The sequence below is a fragment of the Bufo gargarizans genome, chromosome 4, assembly GCF_014858855.1.
Source record: "Bufo gargarizans isolate SCDJY-AF-19 chromosome 4, ASM1485885v1, whole genome shotgun sequence".
NCBI classification, from domain to species: Eukaryota; Metazoa; Chordata; class Amphibia; order Anura; family Bufonidae; genus Bufo; species Bufo gargarizans.
In genome coordinates this window covers 406,048,120-406,068,745 of record NC_058083.1, presented here as the reverse complement: position 1 = coordinate 406,068,745, position 20,626 = coordinate 406,048,120, and the positions used below count along the sequence as shown (strand labels likewise).

Below are 20,626 nucleotides of genomic sequence, written 5' to 3'. Positions count from 1 at the left end.
TCCAGCCTCTCCCGGAGCCGCAGATTCTTTTTTTCTGGCAATTCGCACGCTGCTGCAGCAAGGTGTGACCATTTTCAGGGGTTTTACTCCAATCTCTTTGTGGTTCCCAAAAGAGGGGACAGTCCGTCACGTTCTGGACCTCAAGGCGCTCAAACGTTTCCTTCGCGTCCGGTCATTGCGTCTATGGAATCGGGGGAGTACCTGTCTTCGATAGACATCAAGGACGCTTATCTTCACGTCCCCATATGCGTCAGTCATCAGAGGTTTCTCCGGTTCGCAGTGGGTCCATTTCATTACCAGTTTGTAGCCCTCCCATTCGGCCTGGCCTCGGCTGTCAGGGTCTTTACGAAGGTTCTGTCGGCAGTCATGGCCCTGCTCCATGCCAGGGGGATCATGGCGATCCCTTACTTAGACGATATCCTGGTGAAGGGTCCGTCGTTCCGGGTGACGGCGGACAGCTTTAACGTTGTTCTATACACCCTGGAGAGCTTTGGATGGATCCTGAACAGGCAAAAGTCTTGTCTTTATCCATCGCAGTTGTTTACTTATCTGGGCATGGTACTGGACACTTGTCAGTTCAAGGTGTTCTTGCCTCCGGAAAAACTATCCGCTCTCCGTCTTCAGATTCTCCCCTTGTTGCGGCCAGCAATAGTCGCTGCATGCTGTCTCTGGGGCACATGGTCTCTGCCTTCGAAGCAGTTCCCTATGCTCAATTCCATACCAGAACGCTTCAGCGAGCCATTCTGTCCAGCTGGGATCGCTCCCTAGCCTCCTTGGATCGACCAATGCGCCTCCTTGCCGCAGTGCGCCGGGCCCTCAGATGGTGGATGGTCTTTCCGATGTTGACATCTGGTCGCTCGTTCCTCCCTCAAGGGTTGGGGGGGAGTGTTGAAAAATCTCTCTGTTTAAGGGGTATGGTCACGCGAGGAACGCTCCCTTCCAGTCAGTGTTATGTAGTTGAGGGCGATTCGGCTCTTTCTGCGACATTGGGCCAACTATCTCAGGGGTTGTCCGGTGAGGGTGCAGTACGACAACTCCACAGCGGTGGCGTACATCAATCACCAGGGCTGCACCCGGAGCCCGGAAGTCATGGTGGAGACGGTGCTGATTCTCAGCTGGATGGAGAAACATGTTCCAGCACTGTCGGCAGTTCACATACCCGGCATCGACAACTGGATCACAGACTTCCTCAGCCGGGAGCGCCTCGATCCCGGCGAGTGGGCTCCCCACCCGCAGGACTTTCGGGCCATCTGCGAGAGGTGGGGTCAGCCGGATGTGGATCTCATGACCTCACTCTTCAACAACAAGGTTGAGGACTTTGTCGTGCGGTCCAGTGACCCCATGTCCCTGGCATGCGACGCGCTGCTGATCCCGTTGAGTCGGTTCACGTTTCCTTACATGTTCCTGCCTCTTCCTCTCATTCTGCGTCTTCTCCGGAAGATTAGGTCCGAGGGACTACCCATCATTCTCGTGACCCTAGATTGGCCTTGCAGTGTGTGGCACACGTCCCTAGTCACTCTTCTCGCTGACGAACCTTGGCGTCTTTCTCTTCGATGGGACCTGCTGTCGCAGGGGCCAATCTTCCATCGAAATTTAGGGTCGCAAAATTTAGGGCATGGCTGTTGAAGCTGCCATACTGAAAGCTTGTGGGTTTTCGGATGCGCCGGTCCAGATCATGATTCAGGCCAGAAAGTCGCCGTCTTCCAGAATCTACCACCGGACCTGGAAGTCCTACGTTAGTTGGTGCGAGCGGCGACAGCTGTCTCCCGTTGGCTTTTCTTTGCCGCGACTTTTGGCTTTCCTGCAGTCGGGCATGGACCTAGGGCTGGCTCTCAGCTCTCCTAAAGGGCAAGTGTCGACTCTCTCCATTCTTTTTCAGCAAAATTTAGCTTCCTTTCGGCGGTTCTGACTTTTCTGCAGGGGGTCGTGCATGCTGCGCCCCCTTTCTGTCCTCCATTGGATCCTTGGCATCTTAATCTAGTGGTCCAATCTTCTCCATTTGAGCCTTTGCAGCAGATGTCGCTGCGCTTCCTGTCTTATAAGGTGGCTCTTTTGGTTGCAATTACTTCTATCCATAGAGTGTCGGAACTCGCGGCTCTGTCATGTCGGTCTTCCTTCCTGATTCTCCTTCAGTTTATGGTGGTCCTTCACGCTGTGCAGTCCTTCCTGCCAAAGGTGGTGTCGGCATTCCATCTAAATAAGGAGATTATTCTCCCTTCATTTTGTCCGGACCCGTCTCATCCTCGAGAGCAGTCGCTCCATACCCTGGATCTAGTACGAGCCGTGCGGGTTTATCTGTCCCAAACGGCATCTTTCAGGCGGACGGATTCCCTGTTTGTGATTTCAGAGGGGCCGAGACGAGGGCTGGCAGCGTCAAAGACTTCCATTTCCCGATGGATTTGTTTGGCTATTGTGGAAGTGTACCGCGTTAAGGACCGGGTCCCTCCCTTCCGGTTGACTGCTCAATCTGCTCGGGCAGTGGGGGCCTCTTGGGCAGTACGGGGTATCACGGGGCTTCGGCCCTTTAGGTGTGCAAGGCGGTGACCTGGTTGTCGTTGCATACTTTTTCCAAGTTTTACAGAGTGCACACCTTTGCATCTTCTAACGCTTCTTTTGGGGTGTAGAGTTTTGCAGACAGCGGTTCTCTGATTGGCAGGGGGGTTTAAGTTAAGCCCACCCTTGGAACTGCTCTGTAACGTCCCATGGTCAAAGCCTGTGTCCCCCAATGAGACGGATGAGAAAACTAAAGTTTTGTACTTACCATAACATCTGTTTCTCTTCCGTGCATTGGGGGACACATCTCCCACCCATTCTTTTGTTTATGGGCCTTTTTGGGCCTGTGTGTTTCTGGGTTTGTACACAATATAATTTTCTTGTGTCTGGCTTCTCCTACTGCTTTTGCACTAAACTGATTTAGCTTAGTCCCTGTAGGAAGGGTACAGCTGAAGAGGGAGGAGCTAAGGGTACTTTCACATTAGTGTTTCTATTTTCCGGTATAGAGTTCCACCACAGGGATCCATTTTGCCTGAGCACACCGGAAAAACGGATCCGGTATTGCAATGCATTTTTCAGACTGATCAGGCATTTTTCAGACTGATCAGGATCCTGATCAGTCTGAAAAATGCCTGATCAGTCATAAAAAATGACATGCGTTTGCATACAGTTTGCCTGAACAGGCAGGCAGTTCAGGCAATTGAACTGCCTGCTGGAATCAAACAACGCAAGTGTGAAAGTACCAATACACTTTGTGTGCTTAGTGTCCGCCTCCTAGCGGCCACAGCTATACCCATGGTCAAAGCCTGTGTCCCCCAATGAACGGAAGAGAAACAGATTTTACGGTAAGTACAAAAATCTTGTTATCTCCTCCTAAGGCTTGTTTTACATCTGTGTTAAAACAGATCCGGAAGGCTGTTCCGGTCGGAAACAGCTTGCCGGATCCGTGAATACCGAGTCCGGCCCCGTTCACTATAATGGGGACTGGTGGAGATTCGTCCGCAACATGGCAAATATGCCGGGACGCGGCTGGACATAAACCGCTGCTCGCAGTGGTATTTGTTCAGCCGCTCCTTGGCTTATTTGCCGGGTTGCAGTCGGCTCTGCGCTGGTCCCCATTATAGTAAAAGAGGCTGGACGGATCCTTGGTAGCACTCAGTATTCATGGATCTGGCAGGCTGTGAAACAAGCCTAATATCATCATTTCTAGGTTTAGTGTTCCTAAAGCAATGCAGAATGTCCATAATGGAATTTGCAGTTGCCGTTGAATTTCAAGGTTGACTTTGTTTTCTACAATTGCTACTACAATAACACTATTGGATGAATTTAAAACTGTGTTATTTCATGCTTCATAGTCCTGTGATAATTGACAAAGCTTACCAATGCCGAAGAGTTGTCTTTATTTGCTTTTTACCCATTACCCTTTTATCTGGTTTCTCTGAGAATAATCCTAATCCTTCAAAAAATTCTATAGCCTCAATTTCTTCAAGCCTGAACTTCTTGAGTTCTTTGCAGATTAATTTCTCCTCTCCCTGGTGGATTGATGTGATCCAGCGTGCAATCCAAAATGCAAATGATGAGGATCTTGTTCAGCGTGTGCAAAATGAAATCACTGTCAACTACAAACACCAAGTGAACAAGTTGTCCATGGCAGATAAGTGAGTGATGGGGGGGTCTCGGGTCAAAATGTTCATTTTGCTTATAGTAAAAAATCATATTGGTGACAGGCACTTTTGATCCCCTTCGCTGCCAGGACAGTTTTCACACTTTTGACCAACACAAAGAAACCTGAATTCAAAAAGAAATAAATCATATTATTCCCTTAGACTGATATGTTTTCTGAAAGTAAACACCTGTGCCCTCACACAGTTTTGCATCAAAGAGTAACCTTTTGTAAAAAAAAATGAAAAAAAAAGCATAAAATACATGATTGTGTCTCAAAGTGTAACTCAGAGCCTGAGACATACAACACCTCACATAATGAAAGTGTAAGATGTGCTCAGTTCATACATGACACTTTTTATATTGTCTACATGCACATATCATTGCATATTCACCAGAACAGACCAGAAATCTTTGCAACATGGAGGTCATCCTTAATTTTTGTGGATCTGCATTTTGCGGACCCCAAAATATATACGGTCGTGTGAATGCACCCTTTATACCAATAAACAATTGCAACTATTAGTCTACGTATCATTTGATTAGATGTGTATCTGTTCATCTTCTTAGAGTACTTTCACGTTTTTCTTTTCCGTCACAGGGGCTCTATACCGGAAAATAACTGATCAGGTATATCCCCATGCATTGTGAATGGACAGTAATCCGTTCAGGATGTCTTCAGTTCAGTGAGTTTTGACTGATCAGGCAAAAGATAAAACCGTAGCATGCTACGGTTTTATCTCCGGCGAAAAAAAGACTTGCCGGATCCAACATTTTTCCCCGTAGGAATGTATTAGTGCCGGATCAAAATATCATTCAAAATACCGGAACGCCGGATCCGTCCTTCCGGTCTGCACATACGCAGACCGGTAAAAATGTGAAAAAAGACGGATCCGTCTGTCCGCATGACAAGCGGAGAGACGGATCCGTTCTTGCAATGCATTTTTTTAGATGGATCCGGATGCGTTTCACAAAATGCTTTCAGTCACATGCAGATCGGCGGGCAGTTCCGATGACGGAACTGCCCGCTGGATCACACTGCCGCAAGTGTGAAAGTAACCTTACCAGTATAATATAAATAAGAAAGAATCCCCCAAACGAGACAGTCATAGGAAACCTATTCATACACACACATGCGCAGCAGCTCCCCTCTTGGCCACCTTTCTGCACCTCAGTGGAAATCAATAGAACAACTCATTCGCAGTAGCCCATGTGCTGTTCAATACAGTGATGCTGAGCTTGAGCAGTGCTCAGACACACTGTTAATTGTGTTAATTGACACCAGTGGTTTATTCATACTTTGAATTTTTCATACTTAGAATTTTTCTTAAAGCAATAGGCAGCCAAAAAGTAGCTTTTAGGGTCCATTCACACGTCCGTAGTGTATTGCGGATCCGCAATACACCTGGCCGGCACCCGCATAGAACTGCCTATTCTTGTCCTCTATTGGGGACAAGAATACAACATGTTCTATTTTTTTTTCCAGAGCCACGGACCGGAAGATCGGGGGTGCGCTCCGAAAATGTCCGCATCCATTCCTGCCCTATAGAGAATGAATGGGCCTGCACCCATTCCGCAATTTGCGGAACGGATGCGGACCCTTTCTACGGACGTGTGAATGGACCCTTATGGAGAAAAGGGTAACCACAAGGATACCATACATGTATTTCAGTAGTGCCCTCTCTGTGCCGCATTTCCCTAGTACCTCTCTTCCTCCTTGCTGGCTGAGATCACAGCTGTCTGAAGAAGGAGGGCTTGTTCTGACCTTTAATATCTAAGGCTGTGTAGCAGCTAGAGATGTGAGCCTGGCCTTGTTTGAAAACTGACAATCTAAGGCTTATAGACCAGGATCATAGTGTTAGCTGCCATGAAACTGGCGATATACTCTTTAGAAATTGTTTCAAGAGTGAAAGCAGCAAGTTTATGGCGCTCTCACGAAACTGGTCTTGTAAAGCTTTCAAACAAGACCCAGCTCACATCTCTAGCTGCTACACAGACCTAGATATTAAAGGTTAAAGCAGCCCTCCACCCATTAAGCCTGCTGCCCAAGTTCTGCTGCTTGTGCTAAACTGTTAGGTCCTTTTCTCAAAACCTGAGCAGATCTCAAGCAAAACTGTTAGAGTAACAGTTAATATGATACCAAGTTCTACTCTCCAGTACTTCTATTCCAGCCGCAGCAAGCGTTTACATCTATTCTTTGCAGTGAAATGGTTAGATTATGACTTATAAAAATTGTATTTTACTATGCATAACAGCAATAGTAAGCAAATTTGTATTTTCATTCTGTATGATTTTCATTCTGTATGAAGACAACTTTATAGTCCTTCAATGGTCTCTTTCTCATCTGGCCAGAAATCCATTCCACCCTTTCTTCAGACAATGAGATTTGTTGTTACTTACCTGTTTTACGCACCTTTAGGTTTCGGGACTGCAGAGGACTTCAGTACATTGTTACCTCTCAGATGGAGGAAGTCAGAAAGTGCCAGAAACAAGTCAGAGAGGCGGTGAAGAATCTTGAAGGTCCCCCGTCTAAAGAGGTTATCCAGACAGCATCAATATGCCACCTTAGGGTTGGTCGGCTGCCACTCCATATGTATGTATTGTGTATTGTATACATGCATCTCTATAGCATTTCCATGTTAAAGCCTTTTACAATTAGTGTAACTTTGAATTTATAGAAATGAAGCTTTTCAACTATCCCTTTCCACTCCTAGTCCATTTTTCCCCTTACTTGCATTCAGAAACACATTTGCTGATTATAGACTGACATAAATAGTAACAGACATATAACACCTGGAGGGGAAGATTTGACATCCTGAGAGTGAATGTACACTATGAAGTGCAGGCTTTCAACACCATTATACAGTATGTATGTTATTCCACTTTGTATGTACGGGGCAAGGAAGGCAAAATGCATGATTAGCCATTTATTATTAGACTGCTTTATTTTTTATTTTTTTATTTTTTATTATGTTTACCATTTATGCAAATAATTGATCATATCATGCCAATTATATTCAGTTTTCAAGGACAAAAAATAAAAAGGAAAGAATGAAAGAAAGAAATAAAAAATGTACCTTCCCCTTCCATCTCCTTTTACCTCCTTCTATCTCAACTTAATTTTTATTACCCATACTTAATATCTGAGGCCACGTAGTCAAATAAGTCTTATGAGTTGAGCGTTCTTTAAGGGCATCTGTCAGCAGATTTGTACCTATAAAACTTGCTGACCTGTTGCATGTGCGCTTGGCAGCTGCAGGCATCTGTGTTGGTCCCATGTTCATATTCATGTTCAACCCCATTAAATATTTGCTGTTACCCTGTAGCCAAAATTCATCTAGCAGTAAGGTATTCACTAACCTTCCTGCTTCATTGATATCTTTTACAATTTTTCCAATCTCTTGAGACCAGTAAACAGGCCGAATAATGTAGAAATTCATATAGCTAGTTCAGGGATTAGGTCAAAAGAATGCTTCACTATTTTAATATTAACTGGGATACCTCCTTCCATAGATCCTTACCCTATCCCATTCCCACCACTTGTGTAGGAGTTTGCCTCTCTGTACACAGTCTCAGAACAGGCTTCTAATCCCTGTGGGTATTATTGCCATCTAAACTGAATCTTCATGAGGTTCTTTTGGTTACCACTGTCTCTGCCCCTAATTCATTATAAATTATAGACAGAGCCCCTTTTGTACTTTGCTTATTAATTATAATCCTAGCAAATTGTGATGTATTCTGCTGCCCTATCCGACTGCAGATATGGAGTCTATCAGCTCACCTCAGGTGGGTGCACGGAATCCCGGCCACTTCAGACATAGAAAGCAATCCAGCACTCCAGTGAAATAAAATAAAATGCGCCAGTGCAGAAACAGCACACCAGGCTGACGCGTTTCCGACCCCTCTGGGTCCTTAGTCCCAGATGACTTCTGTGCTGTGAGATGCCTAGATTTAGGTGTGCTGTTTCTGCACTTGGATATGAAGTATGGAGTAAACTTTATATTTTATTTTATTAGAGTGCTGGACTTGGATGTCCTATCCAACTGTAACTTAAAAAGAAGCTCCTTAATTGTATGTATTGGAAAAACATAACATAATTTACGTTGAAATTGCTGTTTTAGCTTTTTAAAGTGACGTATCCTATAATTACTATATAACTGACTTACTGTAACCATTCCACCCGTGCCACATGCCAATGTATAGTATTCAAATTCTGAATACATCTAGCTATTACTGCTAAGCGGAACTGAACTGAATGAAAGAAAAAACACAGATTTTTCTTAACGGTTTTCACCCATGCATCAATACTATCCTTGAGAGTGTGTAGCATATAACTCTCCTCCTGCTTAGCTGTATTATTGTAACACATAAAATCTCTCAATGACCTTAGTGCACAGCACTCCTGCTCTATCTCAGCCCATCGTAGTGGGAACGTCCACCATCTGATATTTTTCAAACTACTACTTCTTCTGGATATACTATACAAGTAGATCAGTGCCATTGTTAAAGGGATTCTGTCACCAGGTTTCACCCCTCCAGATAAAAATATGGTTATGTTCAGGGAGCTTTAACCATTCCTAATGTGGTCTTATAAATGTAATCTGTAGGCTCATTTTGCTAAAAATACGCTATTACTAACCTGTCAGTCATAAAAATAAGGTGCCCAAGGGGATGTTAATGGCTCCAAGCTGCCGCCCTCACCTGCTGCCATTCGTGCCCAGCGCCGCCTCATAAACTGTGACGCCTCCAGCTCTCCCTCTGTAACATGCTGTGAAAGCCTCCTGCTCGCTCTCTCTCCCTCCCCCCTCTGTAACATCCTGTGAAAGCCTCCTGCTGCTGTAACATTGTGATGTTACATAGGGGGGAGGGAGGAGGGAGCGAGCAGGAGGCTTTCACAGCATGTTACAGAGGGAGAGCTGGAGGCGTCACAGAAGATTATGAGGCGGCGCTGGGCACGAACGGCAGCAGGTGAGGGTGGCAGCTTGGAGCCATTTACATCTCCTTGGGCACCTTATTTTTATGACTGACAGGTTAGTAATAGCGTATTTTTAGCAAAATGAGCCTACAGATTACATTTATGTGTAATCTTATTTTATTCATTTTTTGATTTTCATAAGCAAATGACTCAGTACATCACAGACATTGATATAAGTAATATGGACATAGTCCAACAAAGGGACACGCAGGACCCTCGAAAAACAACTGAAATATCACAGAGGTATTAACCATTAGCGGGACACAAACATCCCAGCCAAACAGGGAACCCCAATCAAGGAGGGCTATCACTGTGGAAGCGAATGAGCTGTGCTATGAACCCTCGAATGCCCAAGTGAGCACACTAAGTGAGTAATCCTAAACGGAGGACCCTATAGCACAATAAACATAAAAGACACAAAAGGGAAGAGGAATAGGAAGAGGGGAGGGATACTAAGGAGAGGTTACACCTGACAAGAACCCTACTGAGGAAAAATTCAGGAACACACCAGATCTCCAAATCTCTGAGAGTCTAGAAAGAGAGTTAGAGAGTTGTATCTGTTCTGGTAAATCCCGCCTCTTTCCTGACTGTCAGCTATCAACTCTTCCACAGATTACATTTATAAGACCACATTAGGAATGGTTAAAGCTCCCTGAACATAACCATATTTTTATCTGGAGGGGGTGAAACCTGGTGACATAATCCCTTTAAGCTAAGATCACCTGCTTTAAATGTATGATCCTGATTTGAACCCGTGGCATTGTAAATTAACGGTTTATAATCACTTCTGTCTTTTTTCTTTTAGCCTACATAGTGCTCAGTGAGCTGCTGGGTCTTAGCATTCTCAAACTAGTTACTGATATCACCACAGGGTGCTGTTTTCATCTGTGTTAATGTGGAATATATATATATATATTAGGCCTGCACAATATATCGTCAAAGCAGTCGTATTGCAATCATGGACGATTGCGATATGGCGATTTGGCCGACCAAAAAATGCTGCGATTACCTACAATGATACACGGCCGCCGCACAACCCGGTCGGCGGGTGTATCAACAGAGGGAGTAGGGGCTGGGGGCCGGCATCTGAATTAGGAATGATAGCTGGGACCGGTGCAGTCCCTGTCTTCTAATGCATCGGCCCCGCTCACTGTTGTATAATCTTATCTAACCTGTAGGCATTGTTAAAATATAATAATCGCGTGTAATCCAGCTGTATTACTTACAACAAGTTCGGTAGCCGAGAGGAGGCAGGCCAGGAGGGTGGGTGGGCAGCGCATCACTTCATGCACCTGCGCCGCGCACTTTATGACTGAAGCAGGGAGCGTGGGCGTGTGACGTAGTGACGCGCCGCCCGGCCTCCCTCCTCTCTGCTACGGAATTTAGTTGAAAGTAATACAGCCGGATTACACGATTATTATATTTTAACAATGCCTACAGGTTAGATAAGCTTATACAACAGTGAGCGGGGCATCCACAGATCCCCTCCATAACCATTGTCTATTGGCTGTTGTGGCAGTTAGCCTGGATATTCATCAGGCTGCATATAGCAACCAATCACAGCTCAGCTTCTATTTTGCTACAGGTCATTAATATGAGCTCTGATTGGCAACGAAGGACATTCTTAGTATAAGACAGCTTATGTGTGAGTTAATATGATTTCGATTGCGATGCTTAACCAACGTTGTTGTAGAGGCTGATGTAACTCACATGACCTTAAGGCCCCTTTCACATGAGTGAGTTTTCTGCCCCAGGCAAAATGCGTGATACAAACGCATTGCCCCAGCACTGAATCCGGATCTATTCATTTTAATGGATCTGTGTACATGAGTGTTGTTTTTCACGCATCACTTGTGCTTTGCGTGAAAATCGCAGTATGTTGTATATTCTGCGTTTTTCACGCAGCCCTGGCCCCATAGAAGTGAATGGGGCTGCGTGAAAAAGCATTTTTCACTGATGGTTGCTAAGAGATGTTGTTTGTAAACCTTCAATTTTTTATCATGCTTGTGAAAAACGCATGAATGCGCATTTCACCCACGCGAATAAAACTGAACGCAATCGCAGACAAAACTGTCTGAACCGAAATGGTGTGAGTTTTCCTGAATGCACCCTGAACGCATCCAGACCTAATCCATCACGCTCGTGTGCTAGAGGCCTAAGTGTATACTAATTCTGTGGGGTTTTATATACTGTCAATTAAAGACAATAATTATTTGTTAGAGGGGCGGGTGGGGTGTTGTGGAGGTCACTGTTAAAGGACTGGGCTGCTGTTAAGGTCAAAGTTAAGAGGGAGGGCTGCTGTGGAGGTCGCATTTTAAGGAGGTGGGGCACTGTGGAGGGTGGTTAGTGTTGAGGAGTGTGGGGCTGTTTAGGTCACTGTTAAGGGGGTGGGGTGCTGTAGAGGTCACTGTTAAAGGGAACCTGTCACCGGGATTTTGGGTATAGAGCTGAGGACATGGGTTGCTAGATGGCCGCTAGCACATCCGCAATACCCAGTCCCCATAGCTCTGTGTGCTTTTATCGTGTAAAAAAAATGATTTTGTACATATGCAAATTAACCTGAGATGAGTCGGAGCTTGAAAATATGACTCTTCTCTGGTCACACAAGTAAGATATGACTCTTTTATGTTAATTTGCATATGTATCAAAATCCTGGTGACAGGTTTCCTTTAAAGGGGCGGTGTGAGGGGGGTAACTGTTAAGGGTGTAGGCCACTGTGGAGGTCACTGTTAAGGGACGGGGTGCTGTAGAGGTCACTGTTATGGGGGATACTGTTGATATCTTTTAACAACACACACAAACATGAAATGCGAAGCGGGGTCATCCTTCTATAGTGTGTGTGTGTGTGTGTGTGTATATATATATATATATATATATATATATATATATATATATATATATAGAAAAACAGTGGCAGCACCATCCCTGGTATAAAGTAGTGGGTGCAGCTGGCGCAAAATGGATTAAAGCCAATCCAATAAATACAAAATAAAAAAAAGATGGGCAGCACTCCAAGAAATAAAAGTAGCAAAAAGACTTTATTTACCCCAATGGAGCATGCAACGTTTCGGCTGTAAGCAGGAGCCTTCCTCAAGCGTTGCATGCTCCATTGGGGTAAATAAAGTCTTTTTGCTACTTTTATTTCTTGGAGTGCTGCCCATCCTTTTTCTATTATATATATATATATATATATATATATATATATATATATAAAAGAAACCACACTGAAAGCATATTATTTTCAAACATTTAGGGGAGATTTATCAGGCCCAGCACTTGTACACTGTTCCTGATATACCCTGCCCTGCCAGCGAATGCATTTTATTCTTGACTAGGCGCACACATCATCATAAATTAAGCACATCCTCTGTGCGCCTCGATTTGAAGTCTACATCAGCTTGTAGCTGGCATATACTTCAGTCATCATTTACGCCAGGAAATTGGCGTAAATGATGATAAATGTACCGGGGCCAGTGACCCCCCACCCCCGTTTGAGACAGTTGCACGGGTGGCATGGAAACTCCCCTGTTGCCTAGATGTAGATACAAGGGTGGTTAAACAGTCCCAAATGCACTTTTTTAGGCTGGAAAGGTAGTGTAGGGGAATGATAATTCTTCACCTTTATCTGTAGCGAACTAAAAGAAATAAAAAAATATAGACTAAAGATTTAACCAAAAATGGTATTTAAAATCACAAACAGAAGTCCAAGAAGGATTTTGGTACCCCCAAAAAAGGTACTGAAATTGGAGATGTTAAACCATCACATGCGAAATATCACTGAAAAGTGTCTGGCCATTTAGAACCGGGTCACTCTAGTTGTTAAAGGGTTAATTTGTGCCATTGTTGTACCTGTCCTGTGTCTGTTGGGTGCTCTACTTCTCACAGCAGGCCTCTGATGTTTCCTCTCTTCACAGCTGCGTCTTTTGTAAAGCTGATGAATTATTCACGGATTATGAGTCAAAACTCTTCTCTCATACGTAAGTAGCCACCTCTCCGCAATGATTATTGTCAGACAAGACCGCGTTGAGTAGCTTAGTAAATGAGTTTAGTTGTTTATAGCTATGATATTCTTTTATTGTTTTGTTATGATGCAGCTGTAAGTTCAAGTACATGATTCACATGGTAATAATGCTGCATATTTTACCAACACAAAGGAAGCTGGTAAAGGCTTTGCCTTGCACTCTACAAACTTCCTCACTTAATACCGCAGGTACGTTTTGGCACTTTTAACGTTTTTTTTTTCCAGGAGAACTATTTTATCACCTGTCCCAGCGGTCAGACCCTCCGCAGTCCCGAGAACAAGGAGCTCCAGAGTCCTCTCTCTGAATGGAGCGGTAGTTTTCATTTTGGTCCACTGCTCCATTCACTTCTGTCGAGTTGACCTTGTGCTAAGTCAACCCCTAGAAATGAGGGGCTAGAGCAGTGGACCAAAATAGACACTATTAAGAGAGCAGACTCAGGAACCCCTCGTTCTAAGGATTGTGGGGTGTATCAATGATCCATTATTTATCACCATTGCATTGAAAAGAAAGCCGTATTTCTCAAGTACCCTGACACTATTTCTGACACAGATTATCCATAGTCGGACTATTAAGCTTAAACACTGTGCCACATTTACTTATAGGGAATCTGCCATCTCCAAAAGTCCCCCCAAACCAGAATAGTTATGTACAAACCCAGAACCACACAGGGCCGAAAAGGCCCCTACACAAAAGAATGTTTGGGAGCTGTCCCCACTCCAATGATCGGAAGAGAAACAGATTTTACGGTAAGTACAAAAATCTAGTTTTCTCATCTGTATCATTGGGGGACGCAGGCTTGACCATGGGACATTACAGCTCAGTCCCCAAGGGTGGGCATAACAAGCACCCCTCCCATCAATCAGAGAACTGCGGTCTGCAAAACTCTACACCCAAGAGAAGCGTCAGAAGACGCAAAGGTGTGCACTCTGTTGCACCACCCAAGAGGCCCCCACTGCCCTAGCCGAATGAGCAGTCACCCAGAAGGGTGGGGCCCGGTCCTTAATGCGGTACGTTTCCACAATGGCCAAACAAATCCATTGGGAAATGGATGCCAGCCCTCGTCTCGGCTCCTCTGGAATCACAAACGGGGAATCCGTCCGCCTTGTAAAGATGATGTCTGGGACAGATAATCTCGAACGGCTCGTACCAAATCCAGAGTGTGGAGAGACTGCTCCCGAGGATGAGACAGATCCGGACTAAATGAAGGGAGAATAATCTCCTCATTTAGATGGAATTCCGACACCACCTTCGCCAGGAAGGACTGCACAGGGCAAAGGACCACCTTATCCTGATGGAGGATCAGAAAAAAGGCGACCGACCGACAAGAAAGAGACACGAGTTCCGACACCCTACGAATGGAAAAACGCCACCTTGTAAGACAGGAAGCGAAGCGACACCTGCTGCAAAGGCTCAAACAGAGAAGACTGATTTAGCTTAGTCCCTGTAGGAAGGGTATAGCTGAAGGGGAGGAGCTTACACTTTTAGTGCTTAGTTTCCGCCTCCTAGCGGCAACAGCTATACCCATGGTCAAGCCTGTGTCCCCCAATGATACGGATGAGAAAATTACAGATCATCCCAGAGTAAGAAGTGGTCACTTCTGACTTAAAAAAAATTCTGCTACACCAGCAACAAGCATTGTAGAAGTACAGTAATACTCTCTTTTTTCAAATCTGTACCCAGGAGCTAGTTGGAAAATAATTCCAAATTCTCACTGTTTTGAGTGTCCCCTGATAGTTTTAGCATTCTGATCTCATAGTTTACAAGTTACAGCTTTTGAGTTCAAACCGTGGCCTTTTATTCACATCTTGTCACACAACCTCCATGTCCTTGCATATCACTTCACTTTACACTTGTTTGGCACAAAAATTATTATTATTTTTTCCCCCCCCCAAAACATTGTTTAATATGGTAGGAAATTTCAGCTCTGAAAAACTTAATTACATTTCCAACTTTTATGGTATATCCTACCCAAGAAACAGCGCTCAGCAGCTTACATTGCTACTCATGCGTGGCCACCTCTCCATATCCTGTAGCCAGCAAATGGGGTCACATTTTCCAAATAGATGCAGGTACCAGAGATGGGACCCGCATCTATTGGACTTTTGTGGCATATCCTTGGACCATAAAAGTCAGAGATCAGAATATGATGTAAATTAATATCAAATGAAATCTCATATTAGAAAGTGTCAGATGCTTTTATTTTTATCCATCTATTTCAACTTTCAGGGTGAAAGGTCAGACTGCTATATTTGAAGAAATGATTGAAGAAGAAAATGGATTGGTAGATGATCGTTTGCCTAAAACTAGCCGAGGCCTATGGGCAGCCAGTGAGTTGGAACGCTCTTTGAAAGCTATACTGTCATTTGCCAGAACTCACCGACTGGACCCCTGGGTTACTGATGAAGGTGCATGCTTCATGGAGCTGTTTGAGGCGTGGAAAAAAGAATATAAGGTGAGCTCCTCCAATTTTATTAGCTGATTGATTAAAAATAGATTATGACTTGAAAAAGAGGCAAACCTGTGCCCCTAACCACATACATGTATGTCATTATGCTTTAGGGTTGGTATGGAGTGAGCTTCTGCACCGTGCCTGCCCAGCAGGTACTGACTGTAAAAGCAGGCACCCAGTCACAGTAATCCAGATCGGCAGTGAGGCCGAACCTGGTCATTTAACCCCTCACATGCCACAGTCAATTGTGATTGCAGCATCTCTGGGGTTAGGCAGGGGTTCCCACTGCCTTCTGATCGGAATCCCTGCAGAAAAATCGTGGGGCTCCAATTGGTTACCAGGACAGCCTATGGCCTTCTGAAGGTTCCCAGGCCTATCATGGTTAACTGCCCGTAAAGCCCATGCAGTGTCTAAAAATCCCATAGACTGCAACAATATTCTATTGCAGTGTATGGGACAAGCAATTAGAAGATTGCAGGTTCCAGTCCCTTAAGGGACGTTACTGTGGAGAAAGTAAAGAAATCACCCCGCTTTCCGAATTTTACATGTAAAAAAACATAACAGAATGCTGTAACCAAAAAAATAATAATCCAGTATTCGAAGTTACCAATAAAAACTAAAGTTCTCTCCTCAAACAAACAATCCCTCATACAGGTCCGTAGGCGGAAATATGAAAAAGTTATGGCTGTCAAAAAAATAGCAATGCAAAGAATTTTTAATTTTTTTTTTCCAAAATGTTTTTTTTTTAAGTAGTAAAACAAAATAAAAAGCTATACAACTTTGGTATCGCCATAATCATATTGACTGCAGAAAAGGAATAACATCATTTTGAGGATACGGTAAACGCGGTATATCAAAACCTTGGCAGAATAGTGGATTTTATTCAATTTCACCCCACAAAGATTTTTTCCCCCGTTTTCCTGTACAAGATATGGTCAATTAAATGGTGCCAATAAAATTAAAAAAAACTTGTCAAAAAGTAAGCCCTCATATGGCCATGTGAATGGAAAATGTAAAAAGTTATGGCTCTTAAAAAGTGGGAAGGTAAAAAGGAAAATGGTCCAGGTCCTTAAGGGGTTAATGTTACTCACTATAAAAAATACAGGTGATGTGTTGGTAGATTTTCATAAGCTTGTTTAAGCACCTAATATTCACATTAAAATTGGAAAATTCATCCCAAAAATATAATTTTTTTAGTGTTGATATTGATATGTCTCTTATAAATATGTTTGACACATTAGCTGAGTCCCTTAAGCCTTATTCAGACGTCCGTGGAAGACAGTCCGTTATATACCTGACTGACATTGCAGGCGCGCACGGCGCCATTGGTTGCTATGATGCCATGTGCTCCTGCAATGCCAGTCCGGAATCTCACGGACCGTGTTCCACGGACGTCTACATGAGGCTTTAAAGGTGTTGTTCAAGATGATAAAAAAAATCTTGGATAAGCCACAAAATGTCTTTAAAAATGACATGCTATACTCCCCCCTTTCTCCAGCCGGTGACGTGCCTGGATACGGCAGGTGACTGCTACAGCCAGTGAGGACAGTGATTGGCTACAGCGGTGAAGTACCGTATCCAGGCACGTTACCACTGCAGTTTTTATACACAGAAAATGGCTCCGGAGAAAGGGGTGCTTATAAGATGTTATTTTATTTTAAGACATTTTGTGGTTCACCCGAGATTTATAATTATCTCGGACAACCCTTTTAAATGGATTCACTCCGTAAAGGGTTTTCCAAGGAGCAGAAAATTATTTTAAAATGACCAGAATGAGATAAATAAAATAACAATTAAGCATTACTCAACCAGTCCCCCTCTGTTGCCATTCCGAAGTCCTTGTCCTCACTGCTGTCCACTTCCTAGTTCTGGCCAGGATCACAGAAAATATCTGTAAATGCCAGATCAGACCATTACAGCTCAATTCTCTTCCCACAGAAAATCTTAATGGCATTTATATTTTTTGTAACTTTTTTACAACCACTTCTACACTGTTAGGGGGAACTCATTGCATAAGCATTTATACAGCTCTGAAAACATGTTTTCATATGGATGTCGTAGAGGGAGGTCTTCCACTCGGGACCCCTCTCTATGAGCAAGAACAGAGAGAGCCGCTCTATAGGAAAGTCTCTTTCTCTCAGTGACTCTAACCGACCATATATTTCATAGTCGTCCATTCATTTAAATGGCTACACACACCTTGCAGCCTGGCTAGCCACAGCTTTCCCTGGGTAAATCACCTGTTTGTTAGGGGGCTTGCATTCTGTAAGGAGTTGTCTCTGATGAAACAACCCCTTTAACGCTACTGCTGAGATGTAGAAACAAGCAGGCCAAGCTGCAAGTTATAGCTTCCATGTAGTACAGAGAAGATGAAAGTTTGGGCAAAGCCTTGCTCAGAAACTTTATTTCGGTTAATTTGCCTGCTATGAGGGTCTGAAGGGAGAAGATGCTGCTGAGGCTAAGCAGTTCTCCATGCAATTAGAGCACTTCTCAAAGTATTCTCAGGCAAAACCCTAATGTCCTTTTCCCCTTGCTCTCAGGTCAGGATAATTAAGAGGAGGTTTAATGTCATTCTGTTTTTAAGTTGTTACTCAATATTATTTGAGTGCATTCTCCTCTATCCACTGATCTCCAGTATAGGAGTCCTGTTACCTACCTTCCCACCCAACTGCAATGCAACCACTTGTAGGAGGTTGACTGGAGCAGCACTCAAGCATGTTCTCTGTCGCTCCATTCACTGTCTATGGCGCTCATGAAGATCGACAAGTACAGCTTTATTTGTCAGTGCCATGGACAGTAAATGAAACGGCTACACGCTTGCTCGACCAACACTCCGTTGGCCATAATATATTGCAGCTTGAGGTAACATGGTACATGGAAGGACCATTCTGGAAATTTGTTGTGGGTCCCAGAGATCAAACCCTATGATTATTCTCCACATAGCACTAGCTGTACACACCCTTGCTCTTAAATTGTGAAGTAACCCATAACTGCTGGTTAAAAATAAAATAATAATATAATAATATAAACCATTAACATGATTTACAGTGAAGAGAGTCACTTATTGGCTTAAACCAACTTTTTCTCTGAAATGGTAACTTTAGTTGCTTCATGAATACTGGATGGTCCTACGTAACCACGTGTCGGCTATTGACGAGCTTTCAATGGCAACCCAGCGCCTCAGAGTCCGGCTTCCTGATGAACCGAAGCCTAACCCTCCTGTTCCTCACATCATTGAACCACACGAGGTTAGTGCATACATGCAGTGCAATGGCTTCTAAGAGCAGGTACAGAAGTGTAACACTCATCTTAGCTACTAGAAGGTCTATCATTTCTCTTAGATGCCTAAAGGTTTTATCAATTTGTCTCTGCAGGTTGAGCAGAATCGTGTGAAGCTGCTTAATGACAAAGCCGTTGCCAAGTCACAGTTACAGAAAAAACTGGGCCAGCTTCTTTACCTTACAAATTTAGAAAAGGTAATTACGACTAGCAAATTCAGTCAAGAATAATATATAAGTATGAAAAACAATGTCATTAGTGACCTTTATCTGTAGTACTAAGGTAAATCAGGATGTGGATTTTCATTACTCCAGTAGTGAGCGCTCATGGTCTTGGGAACATAATTGTGACTTGTTAAAGGGGTATTCCAGTAATTACAAGTATCCCCTATCCAGTGATCATCAGAACTGGAGTCCTGTGTCCCTCCATTTCACCCAACTGCACTGTCACTCCATTCATGGTCTATGGCGCTGGTGAAGATCAGCGAGTACAGCTGTCCTTGGCCATGAAAGAAACAGCTGGACGTTTGCTCTACTGCCACTTCATTTACCTCCTACTGGCCACAGTCTTGCATGTAGGGGAACAGAAGACACTGAACCACCATTCTGGCAGTTGATCAAGGTCCCAGAGACCCCTAACGATCTAGCAGTTAGCCCCTACCCACTGGATACAGCATGACTTGTACTTACCCCTTTACGTTTATCGCATTAGTGTTGAATGTCTTGGTTTCTCCATGCAGCCCAGATTTATACTGTTTTCCAAAAATAGTGCGGCCTAACAAAGTTTACTGCTGTAAACGCATATATCCTTGGCAGTGTGCGCCAATGAACTGTACAAAGGGTCAGCGTCACTCTAGATGACTCATTTATTTCTGGTGGAGCAGAGCCAAGACACTTTGTTATGACCTTCTGGTGGGGAGAACAAAAAAAACCTGACATATTTGTTCCTATTCTAGTCTCAGAATCAAACCAGCGGAGGAGTAAATCCAGAGCCTTGTCCAATATGTGCAAGAAATCTGGGGAAGCAGGTAATTTCTGGCATGGTTTTACTATTAAAGTAAAAGTCCTCTTTCTTCTTATGATTATTGTTTACCTTCATTAATTTGTGTTGCATCAGAATTGGAACCATTGGTTAATCAAAGTATGTAAAGCACAATAAGCAAGCGTTTGAACTGGTGCTAACATTTGGTTACCTGTGCTTGTGTATTAAAGGGAGTCAGTGACCAGGAAATTCACTGATAATCCAGAACCATATCTTGTAAGGCTAGCTCAGTTGAACGTACCGAAACATTTCACTTAGCGATCAGCTGCCTTATTCTGGAAAAAAAGTACTTTTGATCCATTTGCCAATAAGCAGTTAAGTGCAATGACGGTGGGCACTGGCCACTCTGTGCACTCTTGCTCCCCTGTTTGCCAGCCGGTCCACCTCCTCCTTAAATGACAAGGTCAGGCAAGATGACTATGGGACCACAGGAACCTGGCCTTGTCAATCAAGAAGGAGAGAGAGAGAAGCTGGCGAATCTGATTATAAAGAAAAGGAGAGGCACCACGTCAGCACACATATTCTGCTGATGGTCTTAAAGGGCAACGCAACTTTTTTGTAAGATTTGTTTCTGGGATTCACTAAAATATGATCCAAAGCTGGACATACATTTAAAGGGGTCTTCCCATATAAACAGTTGTGGCATATCGCTACCATGTGACAGAAATGTCATCTAGATGCGGGTCTGACCTCTGGGACCTGTTT

General features: G+C 43.9%; 1 protein-coding gene across 3 annotated transcripts in view; it reads left to right on the top strand.

Moving 5' to 3' along the window:
- The window catches only part of SHPRH (SNF2 histone linker PHD RING helicase), a 139,748-nt gene that overhangs the window by 100,018 nt on the left and 19,104 nt on the right, over window positions 1-20,626 (top strand). For all 3 annotated transcript variants that reach the window (XM_044292552.1, XM_044292551.1, XM_044292553.1), the window contains 7 exons: window positions 4,009-4,151; window positions 6,575-6,748; window positions 13,045-13,107; window positions 15,379-15,604; window positions 18,706-18,849; window positions 18,976-19,077; window positions 19,836-19,907. In XM_044292552.1, coding sequence (XP_044148487.1) covers window positions 4,009-4,151; window positions 6,575-6,748; window positions 13,045-13,107; window positions 15,379-15,604; window positions 18,706-18,849; window positions 18,976-19,077; window positions 19,836-19,907 — 924 coding nt within the window. The remainder of the gene's footprint in view (window positions 1-4,008; window positions 4,152-6,574; window positions 6,749-13,044; window positions 13,108-15,378; window positions 15,605-18,705; window positions 18,850-18,975; window positions 19,078-19,835; window positions 19,908-20,626) is intronic.